Genomic DNA, 16,216 nt, shown 5'->3' with positions numbered 1-16,216 from the left:
AGTTCGGATTTCAGCATTTTTATCCTGTGAAATACCTTCATAAATGTTAATTAATAATTAAAATAACATATTATTTAATTCCGTTTGAAAAAGGAGTTTAAAACACACGCATTTTCATCAATGTTTTTCAGCTGATTTTCTTTTGAAAGTTCTCAAACAAACGTGATCTTACCTGCTTCCTGTGTCAGGAATCTTGCATCCCCCCACGTGTTTTCCGTCCATTTTCAACCTTGCTTATCCTGAAATTTGGAGACAAGCAACCATTCCAACGTGTTTTAATCGAAATGTTAAACGTGTGAATTTGGAAGGCGTCGGATTGTCATAACACGGTAACTAAGTATGTATTATACATTTTATTTTAGTGACTTAACATCCTGCAGATCGTTAGCCGAATAAATCTTATACTTACCCACTCATGTTGTAATCATCGACTTGCGTCACAAACTTAATCATCGACTTGCGTATTAATTCACAATATTACTCAGTAACTCACTCATTTATTCAGTCAATAACTAATTAACTCACTAACGAAATAACCCATTCACTCCTCAATCCACCAACAACTCACTGTCCAACTCACCAATGCACATCATAACTTTGTCATGCACTCAGTCTTAAGTCACTAAATTACTCTCTCTCACACTTACTAACTTACCAACCGTCTCATTCATGAATTAACACAGTCAGTTACATCATGAAATGTGGCAAAGTCTAAGTTCAGCGTTTCAGGCCGAATCGAGGTGTAAATGACATTTGTGTTTGTTTTCCATGCAGGTGGAGTTTGGCTGTAAAATGGAGTCCTCACTATCAACGCTTACCAACGGAAAGAAAAGGAAAGATGATCCGGATCATCATCATCATGGCCACAGCGCGGCAAAGAGGGTCAAAAGCGAATCTGCTGGCGCCGATGAGCTGGAAGAAGTTGAACCGCGAATCTCTGTGCTTCCTGACCGCCTGCTGCATCCCATCACGGCCAAGGAGCTGATGGAGCTCCTGCACTATGCTGCTCTAGGGAAGAGCAACGGAGTCAAACAGCCAAGGTCACCAGAGATTCATTCATTCATTCGTTAGCAACTTGGTGATTGAATGATCGAGTGAGTTGGTGAATGAGTGAATTAATGAGAGACTTAAAATCGTGCATGAGGGAATTAATTTAGGTGTTGGTGAGGGAGTTAGTGAATGTAATTGTGAGTGAATTCATGAGGAATGTGTTTTGATTCAACGTTGTTGTTCTCTGTGTGTGTCGCAGTTGGTGTCGTCTCCATGGACAAAGACGTATTGAAGGCGTCAATGTAGTGGTGGTGGAGGGTGTTAGCCAAAGTGACTTTTACAAACATTACCTGACTCTCAGGAACCTGAGGACCAAGTACAGCAATGTAGGTACTAGTCGCTAACAAGTCGGCATGATGTGCAGATGGACATTGGTGATGTCAGTACTGTATTGTTTTGTTTGTGTTAGAGGTTGAGCTTCATGTCGTCAAATAGCAGCAGCAGCCTCCTTTCTACAATATTCAGCAGTGAAGTGGACTCATTTGCACAACCGTCTTTGTCAAAGGAACAAAAGCGCAACATCAAGATAAACAATGGTCAGCATTAAACACTTCACTCACACATTCACGAACCAACTGTGTCTTTCACAAATTTTACTCACCAACTAACTAATTTCTTCCTCAACAAACTCACTTAATCACTCGACCAACTGACTCTTAAATTGATTTATTATGTCGCTCACTAACCAAGTCACTCTCTCCCAAACTAAGTCACGGGTCTAACGTGTCAACCTAACTCATTCACTCATCAGCTCACTCGTCACATGAACCAACTTGCTCTCATTTCAGTCATGAAATCAAGTCTCTCAATAATTCACAGCAAATTTGCAAAGATTTCCTTTTTTTTTTCTTTTCAAACCTCGACCACAAAGTACAATAAGATTCAACCAACTATTTAACACAACTAACTCATTCAACATGCGTTTGTGTGTGGCAGTGCTGAGTCGTCACCCGGTGGTGCACAAGTACGGTACGAAAAAGAGTGGCCTAACGGCCTACGTGCTCACCCAGGAGGAGTTAATCCATGGGCATTACCCCGTAAAAGGTGATTGGTTGCCACCTCCTTCATCGTCCACGTGTTTGCCCTTTCACTTCCTGTTGATCACTCTCCATCGTCTGCATCAGGACTGCCGGGCTTCGAGGACTTTCTGGCCCTCTACAGCACTGACATCACGGATAGCAGCCCTCTCTTTGGATTAGACTGCGAAATGGTGAGATGACTTCCTGGTTTAACTCATTCCCCCTCTGAGGCTAAACCAATCAGTTATTTAATGGCAATCATGTGACACAGTGTCTTACCGAGATGGGCCACGAGCTGACCCGAGTCTCCCTGGTGGATGGCGACGGGAAATGCCTGATGGACGAGCTGGTTAAACCTCACAACAAAATACGAGACTACCTCACTAAGTAAGCACGGTCAAGCTACCAATTTGTCATTCAACGTAAAGACTAAAAAAACAGATTCAACCCAATAAAAAGTACCCAAGCATAAATAAATACATTTAAAACATAATTAGAATTGCACAAAGTTCAGTTACTGTTACACAATTTAGTTGTTTGGTGATTTTGTCTTGCAAGTTAGTTTCTAGATATCTAGCTTTTTTTTTTGTGAGTCTTATATTAATATGGTAATGAGCAATGAGTAGTTGTTTGGCCAGTTATTCAGTTCGCTACCGAGTTAACTAGTTGACTTCGTATGTTACGTCTGCTCAGTTTGTTGGCTGTTTATTCTGCTTTGTATTTTGATAGTTTAATAGTAGTTTACTAGCATCCAGTTTCTTCCTTGGTTAGCTAGCTCTCTCTTAGTTATTCGGCTAATTAGATACAGTAGTTGGTAGATAGCCGGTCAGTTGTTTATTTAATAATCTGGTTACTTAGGTAGTTTGTTAGGTAAATCACAAAAGTGAATTGGCTTGGCATCGAGTCAGTTAACTTGATGATCTCTTATTTGACTAGTTGATTCACTGTTCACCTGTTTGGGTAGCTATTTTGTTAATTACTTATTTAGCTAATTGGTTAATTGATTCGTCAAGTGGTTGGTTAATTTATTGCTAGTGAGCTATTTTGTTAGCTAGCTAGCTAGCCACTCACTTGATTGGTCACTTCGTGAGTTGATTAGTTAGCTATTTTGGTTAGTTTGATAGTGATGTATCTCATGATTTATTTAGCTACTTAGCTAATTTGTTTACTGGTTAGATGATTTGATATTCTGCTGTTACATATATAATTCGTTAGCTAGCATGCTGCATGGCTACTTAGCCGAGTAGTCAGTCAGCTAATTATTTGGTTACAAACTTGTCTCATTTGTTAGTTGCCTACCTAGCTAGTTGATGAGGTGATCGATTGTTTAGTTAACCAACTAGTTGAATAAAAAAAAAAGAAGGTAGAATGGTAGCTCGTTCACGGCGGTTTTTGCTTATTAGGATTACAAAATAAACTTACCATGGACAAACGGTATGTACAATATTTGTGTCCCATTGCCAGTTTCTCTGGCATCACGATGGCCATGTTGGATCCGGTCAAGACAACATTGCGCGACATCCAAATGAGGCTGTTAACGCTGTTGCCGAATGACGCCGTCCTGGTGGGTCACTCCATCAACAAGGACTTGGAGGCTCTTCGAGTACGTGGACACACGCAAACAAATCCAACTCAAGGACAAGCGCTCCAAAACAAAAAGTGTGTGGTATATGATCCTAAGGATTTGTTGTTATCTTTGCAGCTGATCTACCCTCACGTTATCGACACATCGCTGCTGTACGCTAGGGAGCTCGGGAAGCGATTCAAGCTGAAGGTTCTGGCTAACGTGGTGCTCGGCCGGCAGATCCAGACGCAGGATAAGAAAGGACACCATCCCTTGGAGGACGCCTTGGCCGCCCTTGATCTGGCCAAGTACTTAATAAGCAAGTCACCTCTGAAGGTAACGACAACCAAAGCAATACCCAAAAATACACTATCGATTGTGAGGGTGATTACTTTTTTAGGTCGCCAGTTTGTTCGTCAGCCGGGTAGTTTGGTTTGTTAGTTAGTTACTTAGCTCGCTAATTTAGAAGATTTAGTCAGTTACTCTACGTAGGTTTAATTTATTTACAATCTCGTTAGCATACAACTAGCAGGTGGTGGTACTTGGCTGTTGATAGTTTTGTTAGTTATCTGGTGAGTTAGCTAACATGTTGCTTAGCTAGTTAGCGAGATCGATAGTTTGTTACTTTGTTGGGTGGGTATTTAGAGAAATGGTGGGTAGGATAACTGATTTATCGAATGAATTGGGTTGGGTGTTTTTTTTTTTAACCAAGTTAGGTATCAAGTTAGTTATTTAGCAAGCAACCTATGTAGTTGTGTGGGTAATTGGTTAGTTTGTTCATGATTGTTGTTTGTCATTTGCTTTGTTAGTCAGTTAGTCTGTCAAATAATCGTTGGTTTGAGTTGGTGTGTTAGCAGCCACGCCGTAACTTACGTTAGTGCAACAACTGCGCCGTGTGTGTCTGTTTTGGATCGTTCTGTCAGGTTGTTGAGGATCACCTCGAGGACCTTTGGGGTTGGTCCATAAAAGAAGAAGATGAGCCCACGCCCAGTAGCAGGTGGGATGAACGCGCACAAACGCTATTGTTTGTGTCGCAGAGATGTGGTAACCTTGTCTTTCTCTCCCTGTCTGGCGTGCAGGTTTGCAGATGTGTTGCAGCATCTGGGCCGGACCGTCGGCTATGTGGGGAAACGCAGTGATTTAACCTTACATCCAGCCAATCAGCTCTGGCACAACTCGGACAAACAGGTGAGGAGGCTCCGGGCCATCAATTGGATGGATGGAAGGATGATTTTTTTATTTTTTGTTTTCAAGTTGCTCTTAGTTCGGAAATGAGTCTTTAAATTACTTGTCTGAAAGTTGGCCGGTTCGTTAGATGGTCTGTAAATGAGTTTTAATTTGCCTGTGAGTTGTTTGGTTCGCAAGTTGGTCAGTTAGCACGTTCTTAATTCATTTGTCTGTCTTTTTGTCGGACATTCATTTGTTGGTTTGTTGATCTGTTTGCAAAGTCGTTTTTTGTGGTCAATTTCTTGTAACCAAACATGAATCTGCACTCAATTTCACTGCCATTTCCTCTTCCCTTAACCACCGACACAAGTTTTGTCATTTTTGCATCATCCCAAAAACAAATCAACAAACGGCTGTCAAAACAATACCTCGGGAACCAAAAATGGCAGCCGTTTACGACGGCAAGCTCACTTTTAGTGCAGTTCAGCTCTCCTCTTAGTGTCATCAGTGGACTCTTGTGCAGGTCGTGGACTCTTTCCGCAAATGGAGCAAGTGTCCCTTCTTCTCTGCGCTCAGCTTGTCTGGCTTCTCAGGAGTCCCCCCTTGTCAAGACCACAAGGTTCAAACTCGTGTACGTGTAAGTTTGTGTGTGTGTGTGTGTGTGTTATCCCACCATGTCTGTGTTTGTTGGTGTTTTAGAAGAGCTGGTATCTTCAGGACATGTGCGTGGTGTTTGCTGGACCGCTCCCTGCCGGCTTCTCCGAGAAAGCGGTGAGGCGAATGTTCCGCTGCTGCGGCTCAATCAGGGCCGTCGAAATGCTGGAAACCACACACAGGGTGCGTTTGGTCCACGCGCAGGCAGAAGCGCAAAACCAAAATGAAATATTACCCCCCACTGCCGGGTTTTGCATTGAAGGTCCTGTCTCGCCGTTTTCTGTAGGTTCATGCCGTGGTGGAGTTCAAATTACTCGAAGCCGCTGCGCTGGCGCTACAAATGCTAAATGGTGCCACCGTGCAGGGACACACTGTGAAGGTTAGCTTGTCACCTCGCAAGATGTCATAGTTAATACAGATTGTAGTTAAAAACAGCTTGTAGTGTTGCTTTTGGAGTACAGTATAATCCTAATTTGAACCTGCGTGATGCCATGCACGACCTCAGTTCAGTGAGCATCAAAGGGTGACTTGTTTTTTATTTTTTTATGCATGATGATTTGTAATTTTTTTGAAATTGTAATTCTTCTTTGCACAACATGAATAGTTTCTGGAACAGTTGCATGTTTTCCAGAGGCCCCAGTTTTGACCACTTCCATTCTTTTCAAGCCAAACAACGCGAGCGTACGTATGGTGTATGTCTCAGGTTCAGAGGCCAGTGACAGAGTCCACGCTGGATTTTGACGTGACTCTGGATGCCTTGATGAGCGACGCCGTCAACGCGCGCCGTCTCTACGCGCTCAAGCTAAAATGTCACATGACCGCCAATGGGCACACGCCGGACGGCGAGCCGGCAGTGAACAGCTGCGCTTCCGTGTCGCTTCCCGTCAAAAAGTGCGAGCTGAACGAGGAGACGCTGACGAAGACGTTCGGCCGCTTCGGAGTCGTGGAAAGGGTCGCGTTGATGGACCAACCTGAAATGGAGCCCAGTCATGCATACATACGTGAGTGGCGGAAATACGACAATAGCAACATTTTTTTCTCCCTCGGAAGTAACATTTTCGCCAAGTTGTCATGTAGGGATTTTCTTATCACCGATATCACTGTCCTATAAGTGGTACAGTCACAAAAAAGGTCACGATGGAGTGATACAACTTAACATTAAGAAATCATTTTAGACTTTTTTTCAATTAAAATATGATACAATTTTCAAAATTTTGTAAAACAATGTTCTTAATTCAAATACACCCCCCAAAAATACATTGATTTGTTCTTATTTACATGTTTTATTTGTATTGCGGATTTGTAAAATAGAAAAAAACTGTTTTATGTTCATGAATTTTTCAAATATAAAACGTGCAATTGTAACTCATTTTTTCGAACTGACCTAACAAGTGTAACTACATAGAAATATAATACATGTAAAATAAAACTTAATCATGTCATAATTACACAAATGCCCAAAAATATTTTATTCTTATCCAATTTTAAAATATTTCAAAATCTGATTTTTTTGAGGCCTGCATTTTATATCTAAATTTTAAAATATTTATCCAACTATTTTTTTACATTTATGTACACGCTAATATTTAAATATTCAAAAGAAACAGTGTGGTAAACCTGACCGTGTCTCAGTTTTTGGGGAACGCGTTGCAGCTGTAAAATTCAAACTTTTTTAAGTGAATAATCATCATCAGTTCAAATATCTTGTCATTGTAGTGTATTCAATTAAATACAGGTTGAACATGATAAGATAAGATATCCTTTATTAGTCCCACACTGGGGAAATTCACATTCACATGATCATTGGGTTCTGCTTTTATGTCCTAACTATATTAGAATTGGGTTTGTATGCGTTATTGTAAAATATAGTGTGTGTGTGTAAAAACGTAACACACAAGTGTAAATTTTTTTTTTTACTCCAAGATATGCCAATGATGTCACAAAAAAAGCCAAAGCTTGTTGGTCTTCTTTTCCACAGATTTTGCACATTCTGAGGGGAAACGGGCGGCTGTCGACTCCTCCGCGGAACTTTGGCAGGAAAAGTACGTGACATGTGCGGCGCTGACTCCAGCAGACGCTACTTGCGGTGTGAGCCCGCACGAAGGGCCAATTCACTTCGGAGGCCAAACACACCACAAATCTCCTCAGGTTCATGATATACTTCGCTTTACACTTATCAGAGTATCAGACTAGAATGCTTGCTAGTGACGTTTCAACCATATCGTCAAACCCGACTCCAAAACGTTTGGGTTTTTTTTTTCTCTCGTGAAGGATGCGGCACTGCGGCGCATGATGAAGAACCTGGACACACGACTGGGGAAAGTCTTTAGGTCTCTCCCAGAATGCACCTTGTCTGTGGTGCTGCTGCTCGCTCACAACAGGTCACTTTCAAATCTTTTTTTTTTTGAAACACAAAGCTCCCTCTTGATCTTTTTTTCCTCCCCTTTTCATCTCCTTAGCGCTCATAATCCGCCATCGCCTGGTTTGTGCCTTTTGGAGATCAAGCGTAAGAAGTCAAGTCAAGCCCTCACATGACAGCACGTCCGGTATCGTGGACATCCACTTCCGGTGTCCAACAGACTCATTTCAAAAATGGGGATGAAACTGTGATCATCTTCAAAACACGTGAGAATAGAACTGTGGTACAGAAGTGGAAAAAATAAATCCGAAAGTACCTTTGATGGCACAAGACACATTATTGGAGGCAGGGAAGGGGTGTGTGTGAGGGGGCGGGGGGTGCAGCGCACATTTTGGTGAACTTCTCCAATGAAACTACAACCCAGTCGTGTTACCGCACTTCCTGGTTGAAACGAATACCTAAGTAACATGACGGAAGAGAACAAACGTGTGAAACAAAGCGACGTAGGCAGCGACAGTAAGAAAATTCTTTAATTTTTTTTTTCATTTCCCTACTCCCCCGCCCCTCCAAGGAAATATTGAAGGATTTTGAACCTCATACAAAACAATGTAAATATGTATATAGATTTTGACACGTTTGCCATACAACTACAAAACAAACAATCTGTACAAAAACAACAAACAGAAGCACCTCCAGTAGGGTCCAAATCGGCACAGCAATAAATTATCACATTATGGTTGTCGATACCGTTTCTGTACGTTTGATAAAATAAGACCATTTCATAATATTTGTTTCTTTTTTTTTTAAAACGGACAGCTTTTTAAATAGACATTACGCTGAACCCTGATGGCGTAAACTACATGTTCACCTTACGGCAGCTGAGCTAACACACAAGTAAAAAAAAAAAAATAATAATAATAATGTTGGGACCGACCGCGCCGGCTCCATTCCGGTATCGTCACATGTATAAAAGAACTGTTTGAAATTCAAGATGAAGTGTGGAAAAGCAGAACCGTCTTTATGGCTTGTGGGGGTTTGTGTGCTGGTCCGCACCTGCAAGCGAGCTGGCGCTCTCCTGGGCGCGCCGAACCCCGAGTGCTTCTCAACTTTGTTGCTACCACGCCTCGGGAACCTCAAACAACGCTGACGAAGTTCCAGCAGCTGAATGAGGAGAAAAGCGGGGGATTTAGGAAGAGAAACGTTCCCATCGCAAATATGATGAACAGGAGCAAACCTTCCGATTTCTTCTTTTTGTTCTTCTGACTTTTCTGTGCGGGCGGCACGGCCGCTGCGGCAGAGGCCTGCCGCCAGCTGAGCGTCCCCTCGGCCTCTTTTGCCAAATCAGCGGCAACTTCCTCCTCGGGGGCGGGACTCGACCGGGACGATTGGGTAGTGTCCCTGCAGGGAGCGGCAGGGGCGAATTTCAAAGTGGCGTCCGAGGTGATGGGGGGACAAAACGGAATCGATGGACTTACATGGTCTTCAGCCATCCTTCTGACGTTTTGCTCTCCACAACTTCTATAATCAATCGGAATAATATTCAAATCAGCAAATCCCGTCAGACTTCAGAAAATCTCGCGCGACTTGAACAAATCCTGTGAAATGCTGATTAGCATGCCAACAGGTGGGCAGCAGGTGTGAAGGAAAACACAAGCACACACCATCAGTTTTCATCTTCTTGCTCCCTGTGCCGTCCGAGTACGAGTAGTGAGTCCAGCCGTCTGCGGCCTCGGCGCTTCCCTGCTCCGCCTGGATGGGACTGCCGCTGCGCTTCCTCAGAGCTCTGGGACAACGACAACGGACATGTTGCTTTAATGCTTACGACTAATATGACAGATATTAGCAAACCAAAATGATATAGCCATAGAATATAGGAAAGTGTGCAGTGCAATGTTTTTGTTTTTCCATTGGGACTGGAATATATAATGGCACGTACCAAGTAGATTATTACTTTAATGCTTACGACTACTAAAACAATGACAGAACCAGATGATTTAGTCAGTTTAGCATAAGGGGAGTTTTGGGGGGGGGGGGGGATATGAAATTTAATTGACTCTAGTAAATGAGGACACCAGCGCATAGTCTGACTTAAGTCACTTGAACTCAACCGTCTTTATCGAGCACTTACGAACCACTCCTCAATACAAAGTGATGCACGTGGAGCAAAAATAATTCATACAAAAACAAAAAATGATGGAAATCCAGCATCTTTCATCTGTGGCAGCTGGCGAAGGTAAAGCCATGCCTTTCTCAAGAACACTCTGAAACACTAATTCATGCCTTTGTCACATCTCTGCTGGATGACTGTCCTGCACTTGGCTTTGGAGTCAACCAATCCTCCATGAAGCGTCTCCAGTTGGCCCAAAATGATGCTGCTCACCGCTTGACTGGTACTCAGAAGAGGGAGCACAGAACTCCTACTCTGGCTCCCTGTTCATTTTAGAGCTCTTATTTGTTTTCAAATCTTGAAATGGCCTCGCCCATCTTCCCAACTATTCAGCCTTTTGATGGCATACTGCTCACTACTCATAACTGCGAAGGCTTTTGTTAGCATAGTAAAATATTCCACGTAATGCAATTGAATTGAGTAGAATGTGATTTAACTGCCACCACTCCAAGGGTTGCCAATGCAAAAGTTTCTCTTAACCAGGAGGATGGAATATTATCGCTGCGTTCGTGCTTCCTGTGCCTCCTTTAGTCTTACAAACATGTAGGAAAGTATCAAATGAAGTAAAAGAGGGACCATGGTGTCAAGTACAAGGTGGCGTTGCTTTCATGCTTACTACGATTATTTACAAAGCCATTTGTAAATAATAATATTAATAATAATAATTGTAAATTTCCCCAGTGTGGGACAAATAAAGGATATCTTATCTTATCTTATTTGTGAGCAGGTAAGGAGTGCTTGACATAAAGCTCGATGGGAAGTACGTGCGAGCAGAGGCGTCGTACCTGGGGTATCCGAACCCGCCGCTAGAAGTGGCAGAGGCCGGGTAGTGAGGCTGGACCCAACCGTCTTCCGTCCAGGACTTGGAAGTGGGCGGCTGCTTCTCCTTCTCCTGCTGCCTGCCCTGAATGTACTCGGCGTACGTCTGGATCTTGTAGCTCTCGGCATAGCGGCTGGTGTTCATGGCTATTTGCACCTGGTCCGTTTGACTGAGGGACACAAAGGCGGACGTGTCGTCCACCCACGAGACCTGAATGTTTCCTGAGTAGACACGAATAGGAAATGAGCTTGAGTGACACGCACTGGGTTGTTCGTGGAACTGATCATGTGGTCGTCGACCTTTACCGAAGGCACTGAAGAGCTGGTAGAGGTCGCTGGTCTTCCATTCTTTGGGGAAGGTGACGTAGAGGACGTTGTCTCTCTTCGGTTGCACTGGAGCAACAAAGACAATCAATATAAGCAACGGAGGGGAATCCCGCGCTGTATATTTTGGTCATCAGTATGGTCGCGGCAGCAGGTCAACTTCCCAAGTTTTGTTGTCACGAAGGCCTTTTCACTATTTGGTGGGGGGAAAAATCTGGTCGTTATGAAGTTTACGTTCTAAAAGGTGTTCGTTGTCGGCAAAATCGGCAAATGAATGACGTGAAAGCGGGCCTTTGAAATGTGAACGTTATTGGGCTGAAAACGTAAACGGGGTACAATGAAAGGAGGTTCGACTGTACCTCAAACTCAACATTGTGTTAATTCAAATAGTTTTTTTGGATTGGGGTTCCTTTACAGACACACACATGCATTTTTATGCCCCCACCCCCGCCCCAGAAAATTACAATCATATTTATTTGAAATATGTTGTGTCGTACAGCGAACAGCGCTGATGTAATACTCACAGTCTGGTCCTGCGATATTGAGGTAGGGGATGTCTATTATCCTCATCAGGAAAAGTCTGGAATCAAACCAACGGTGAACATCGCCAAAGGGACGAGCAGCCCAACGGCGGATACAAAAACGGCGAGGCACGGCGAAACCGGCATTACTCACTTGTTGTAGAACGGCTCGATGAGTTTGGAGTGAGCCGACACGTACGCTTTGGGTGGCGTCAGGAAAGAACCTGGAGGGAAAAACGGAGTGATTTATGAGAAAGTTGTCTTCGATTGGTTAAGAAGAACCGTGTTGTGTCACGCTACCCAGGAAGTTGGCCATCGAGATGAAGCAGCGTCCGGTGATGTAGGCGTCATAGCCGGCCTCGTGCAACTGCTCCTTGGCTGTGTTGTAGCTCGCAAAGCCTTCAGCTGCCTCTTAGGACGGAAAAAAAAAAAAAAAAAAAAAGATCCGTGAAGAAGCACTGTGTGCGTGTGCAAGCATGTGCGTGCGCCTACCGATTTGAGGAGCCTTGAAAGGGCTTTCGTTCAGCTGCTTCTCCAGCTCGGCCAGAGACGTGTTGTTGATCAGGTCCTGCAACGCGCACGGAGATGAGTTTTATAGAATACCACATATGCTAATGCCCCGCATATTTGTGCTGTGTGAGCTGCTCACTGGAAAACTCGGCAATTCCTGCATTTTTAGGCCGTCTGTCATGCTTCAAGATGGAAGCTAATTTGAAAGTTGTCACTGGTCTTAACCGCATGTGAACACTTTTGCATCATCAATGAAGGATTTTTTTTTTTTTGCATCTAAGAATTCAATATATTTGTTTTGATAGTGACAAAAATAAAATGTGCAGCTATCGCACAGACACGGAAATAATCTTAGATGCACCTTAAAGGGCTGAGTGGACGCCATCAACTTTGTGTCCAGAAGCCTGCGAGAAGACAAAAATCATGCAAAGGCAGACACAGAAAGCATCGGTTGCCGTCAGGAAGTGGGTAAGAAACGCACCTGGGGAAAACGCACATGGTGACCTCTTTAAAATCTTGAAGATCCTGGAGAAAGGGGGGGGGGGGGGGAAGCAAGAGAGAGCGTGTGCGTTAAGTAGTTCAGAAATGACACGACGGCGACATCCCGAAGAGCGCAGCGTACGTCGGGCAGGGGGCAGTAGAACTGGTGGATGGTGTGCATCACGTCCAGCAGCATGTTGTGGCCCACCACCAGTTTACCCTGCCAAAAACGTTTCCGGTTGATCCAGACTCATGTTTTAAACATCTAGTCAAAGTTCCAGAAATGCAAGATTGTGACTCACAGACTTGGAGATGGCGTGGATGACCCGGGAGAAGCCCACGGCATCATTTAGCTGCATCTGGTGGAATTGAGTATTATAAGAGAAGACAAGACAAAATATATATGTATAATATTGATTTAAAGCAAGAGTCATTTCTCAGGACATGTTTTTGCCAACCTGCTCCTTCTCCAATTTCTGCTGCTCTCTCTTCTTCCTCTCCTCCTCATCCACCTTACTGACCTGGATGATGCGCTCCTTCTTGAAGACAAAAATACATAAATAAAATAATGTGGATGGATTTACTGTTCATGCAACTATTTCATTACTCATGCAGGGTGCTCGCATTTTCTGGAAGCTAAACTAGTACTTCTTTTGGGTTTATGGAACGCATTAATTGGATAGACATTCTTTCCCCTTCGAAATATTACTTTGGTTTTGTACGATTTGGTTTTTGTCACTTCAGGACCAAAAAATAAATAAAATAAAAATAAAGTTCCACTGCTTACAAAAGTGACAAAGCCAGTTTTAAGACTTCCATTTTGGCCAGACTCTTTTGCTGCAGTAGAAATCACAAGCAAGCAAACATAAACATACATTGAGTTTCGCTACCTTGTCTATTTCCATGGTTTCTACATGGAGCCCTTTTGGAAACCTGTCAGTCAAAAGGAAAAGACAAATGAATCCCTCTGAACAAATGAAGCAATAAAAGTAAAGTGACAGGACATACTCACTTCCAGTTGAGAGTTTGGTAGATCAACTTCCTCTGGAACCTAGGATGAAAAAAATAACTAAATGAAAAATCAGACCTACAAATGTATATAGAAACACGGGGGATTTGTGCCCGCATCGCTTCTCAACGGGCAAGTTTAAGTGTCGGCTTACCCGGTGCACGGCTCCAGGTCGACTGTTTTCTCCGCGCTCGAGAACAGGGCCTCCACCTTCTCCCTACGTCGGGCAACGTCAGAAGCAAGTCATTATACCGAACAAGTCGGGCGCCTGGGCTGCTGCTTTTGTCCGAGACGTACACCACTCTGTTGATGAAGTCCTTGTGCTCGTCGGGCATGTGGGCGGGGCCCTTGTAGCAGGACGGCGAGATGTAGGACGGTGTTCCGACGCCGTTGGCCTGCTGGCTACGCTTCTCCTCTGTCTGCTCCCTCAGCTGGGCCTCCTCCTCGTGGTTCAGGTAGGGGATTCCTGTTGATGTTTCACATCCGAATTTAGGACTGGGCGATAGACTTATATTAAATAATATCGCAGTTCGTTTGTTTTTGTTTTTAATTAATTGCAAAAATCATGATTAATTTTTTTTTATCTGAGCCACAAAGGGGCACCCTTGTGTGAGCGAATGCTGTAATGCTCAGATCTGGCAAATTTTCTGAATCGCCGAATCAGTTATCCAGAAAGACCTGGCTTGGAAGTGTTGCCATTTCACTCACCATGACAGAAAACCTTGTTGAAGTCAAAGCCCTGACTGGCCAGGAAGTCAATACTGGAACTCTGAAATCATGAAAAATAAAATAAAATAACTCGACCTATAGTAGTCACTTGAAGCTTATGATAAATTTTTGAAAGGAAAAAGAGATTTACTTGGCAGATAAACTTGATGTCAGGTGAGGTCCGGTTGAAAGGTTTTGGGAATATATAAAAGTTAAAAGTCTTTGTGACGTATCTGCAGTAGAGAATGGCAGGTTAACTGCTTTGCACACTTGTTTGACAATGTTTAAAAAATAAATAAATAAAAAAAGTGCCGCGGGGGAAAAATGAAGGATTACTGTTAAAACAGGTTTCAGAAAGAGCACAAAAAAACCCACCATGTAATTTTTTATATTTTTTTTTCTTCTCCATGTCACTTTAGGGCACGGATGTCAAACACATTTTTGTCGCAGGCCACTTTGGAGTTGTGTCTTCCCTCGGAGGGCCGTTATGAAGGTGGAACCACAAAAATGTTTCATTGTCTCATTGCATTATGACTTGGAAACAACAAATGAATGGTTTACGAGTCAATTATAATAGTTCATTCAATTATTGTTCAAGTGAGTATAAAGAGGGTAGCAAAATTATTGCCCCCCCCCCCCCCCAAAATCTCAGTGTTGCTTATAACGCATGGCAGTTTGACATTTCGGTGGAGATTTTAGCAATCATCATGCAAGTTGACACACGTGATATGCTTTTGGGGGCCACGTAAAATGGTGTGGCAGGCCGGATCTGGTCCCCGGACCTTGAGTTTGACACCATACTTTAGTGTCTCAGTTTTTAAGTGCATGGCTACTGTTCGGTTCCACGGAGGGGGAAAAAATATTTAATTGGTGAGAATCCAGTCAGGTTTCTATTCCCATTCGGTCCTAACGGGCAAAACACTCACTTGGCGTCTTTCTGGTCATACTTGAAAGTGCAGAGCCCGAATTGGAAGAGAAGAAAATCCATGGAATGCTTAGGGAAGGGAAAAGAAGAGATTGGATTAGCCTGTGGAGCAATTTAGAGGCGTCTAAACGTCACCCTTGCACACCTTTTTAAGCTTGGTGTAGCGTTCCTCCGGCGTGTCCAGCCCATTGGTGAGTGCGCTGACGCTGGGTCCATCGCTGATCCCTGGGCAACACGCGAAAGGCTTGACATCCACACCACATAGCTTAAATTACACAATTAGTCGTACCTGAAAACTCTCCATCGATGGCAAGAAAGTCAGCCTCCTCTATCGCGGTGTACACCAGGATCAAACAGTCTTTAAAAGCTGCAAATTGTCAACGATAAACGAGAATTTTCGCGTTAGCTTAGCGAGCAAGAGTGCTCGATTCGCACACGCGCTAGCGAGGACAGAGGGGGGCAGTCGCGCGCTTATTCATTTTTAAGATACGCATGCTTATGCAATAACTTGAATAGTGAGAGGTGGATTTGACAAAATACAAAGGCCGGCGTGTTACACTTACATTTGCGTGTCACCTCCATCCCGACGCGATGGCTGTGAACCCTCGGCCGGTGCTGAGAGCTAACGTTTGCTAGCCGACCTCGTTTGGCTTTTCAATGTGAGTTCAGGTGACGCTGGGAATTTGGAACTTCTCAAAACGCGTCACTGAAACGATCTCCCACATCCACAACTCAAAACATTTTCAACAGATCCACAGATTTAAATTTTGTTCGAGCGTACAGCGTACGTTAGGTTGATTAAAATGATGTAAATTTAGACTTGTATGACTTAATGAATCAATCACTTCATTAAAATCTAGCAGACTTTTGCATTCTATTAGTGGGAAGAAGACTGAAAAACCGGTGATACCCAACCGGCCTGATAATAGTGGGGGCGGAG

General features: G+C 43.5%; 2 protein-coding genes across 7 annotated transcripts; one reads left to right on the top strand and one right to left on the bottom strand.

The window, feature by feature from the left end:
* Positions 1-185: 185 nt before the first annotated feature.
* rexo5 (RNA exonuclease 5) lies at positions 186-8,133 on the top strand. 3 transcript variants are annotated; one of them, XM_086119194.1, is made up of 18 exons: positions 186-329; positions 775-1,040; positions 1,250-1,376; positions 1,460-1,586; positions 1,987-2,094; positions 2,175-2,260; positions 2,341-2,456; positions 3,534-3,672; positions 3,772-3,969; positions 4,557-4,630; positions 4,713-4,821; positions 5,324-5,419; positions 5,500-5,637; positions 5,741-5,833; positions 6,158-6,455; positions 7,433-7,602; positions 7,726-7,835; positions 7,914-8,133. In XM_086119194.1, the coding sequence occupies exons 2-18, from the start codon at positions 793-795 to the stop codon at positions 7,987-7,989; spliced, it is 2,313 nt and encodes a 770-aa protein (XP_085975320.1). In that variant the 5' UTR covers positions 186-329; positions 775-792; the 3' UTR covers positions 7,990-8,133. The 3 variants fall into 3 exon arrangements, with proteins under 3 accessions (XP_085975320.1, XP_085975318.1, XP_085975321.1); XM_086119192.1 differs by having other exon boundaries at positions 189-337; XM_086119195.1 differs by lacking the exons at positions 186-329; positions 775-1,040 and having other exon boundaries at positions 1,462-1,586.
* A 192-nt stretch (positions 8,134-8,325) lies between these two features.
* Positions 8,326-15,981, bottom strand: parn (poly(A)-specific ribonuclease (deadenylation nuclease)). Of its 4 annotated transcripts, none has more exons than XM_086119196.1 (25): positions 15,840-15,981; positions 15,566-15,643; positions 15,422-15,501; positions 15,278-15,345; positions 14,503-14,584; positions 14,352-14,412; positions 13,941-14,109; positions 13,798-13,860; positions 13,647-13,685; positions 13,525-13,567; positions 13,093-13,173; positions 12,937-12,993; positions 12,777-12,854; positions 12,636-12,679; positions 12,516-12,558; positions 12,137-12,212; positions 11,945-12,055; positions 11,799-11,868; positions 11,648-11,703; positions 11,106-11,192; positions 10,766-11,021; positions 9,475-9,596; positions 9,289-9,331; positions 9,048-9,211; positions 8,326-8,974 (listed from the first exon to the last, which is right to left on the bottom strand). In XM_086119196.1, the coding sequence occupies exons 1-25, from the start codon at positions 15,856-15,858 to the stop codon at positions 8,928-8,930; spliced, it is 2,037 nt and encodes a 678-aa protein (XP_085975322.1). In that variant the 5' UTR covers positions 15,859-15,981; the 3' UTR covers positions 8,326-8,927. The 4 variants fall into 4 exon arrangements, with proteins under 4 accessions (XP_085975322.1, XP_085975324.1, XP_085975323.1 ...); XM_086119198.1 differs by having other exon boundaries at positions 9,289-9,328; XM_086119197.1 differs by having other exon boundaries at positions 13,093-13,170.
* Positions 15,982-16,216: the final 235 nt, after the last annotated feature.

This window comes from Hippocampus guttulatus, chromosome 9 (genome assembly GCF_054856545.1).
Source record: "Hippocampus guttulatus isolate MCC_2025c chromosome 9, RoL_Hgut_1.0, whole genome shotgun sequence".
Lineage (NCBI taxonomy): Eukaryota > Metazoa > Chordata > Actinopteri > Syngnathiformes > Syngnathidae > Hippocampus > Hippocampus guttulatus.
This window is presented reverse-complemented; position numbering and strand designations above follow the sequence as displayed.

Bases quoted from the DNA above. Each gene is read 5' to 3' on its own strand.
- rexo5 (XM_086119194.1), top strand. From the start codon at position 793: ATGGAGTCCTCACTATCAACGCTTACCAACGGAAAGAAAAGGAAAGAT. The intron at 2,261-2,340 runs GTGAGATGACTT...CATGTGACACAG, and splicing joins TTGGATTAGACTGCGAAATG to TGTCTTACCGAGATGGGCCA. The intron at 3,970-4,556 runs GTAACGACAACC...TCGTTCTGTCAG, and splicing joins TAAGCAAGTCACCTCTGAAG to GTTGTTGAGGATCACCTCGA.
- parn (XM_086119196.1), bottom strand. The intron at 15,502-15,565 runs GTACGACTAATT...CGTGTTGCCCAG, and splicing joins CATCGATGGAGAGTTTTCAG to GGATCAGCGATGGACCCAGC. The intron at 14,413-14,502 runs GTAAATCTCTTT...TCATGATTTCAG, and splicing joins ACATCAAGTTTATCTGCCAA to AGTTCCAGTATTGACTTCCT.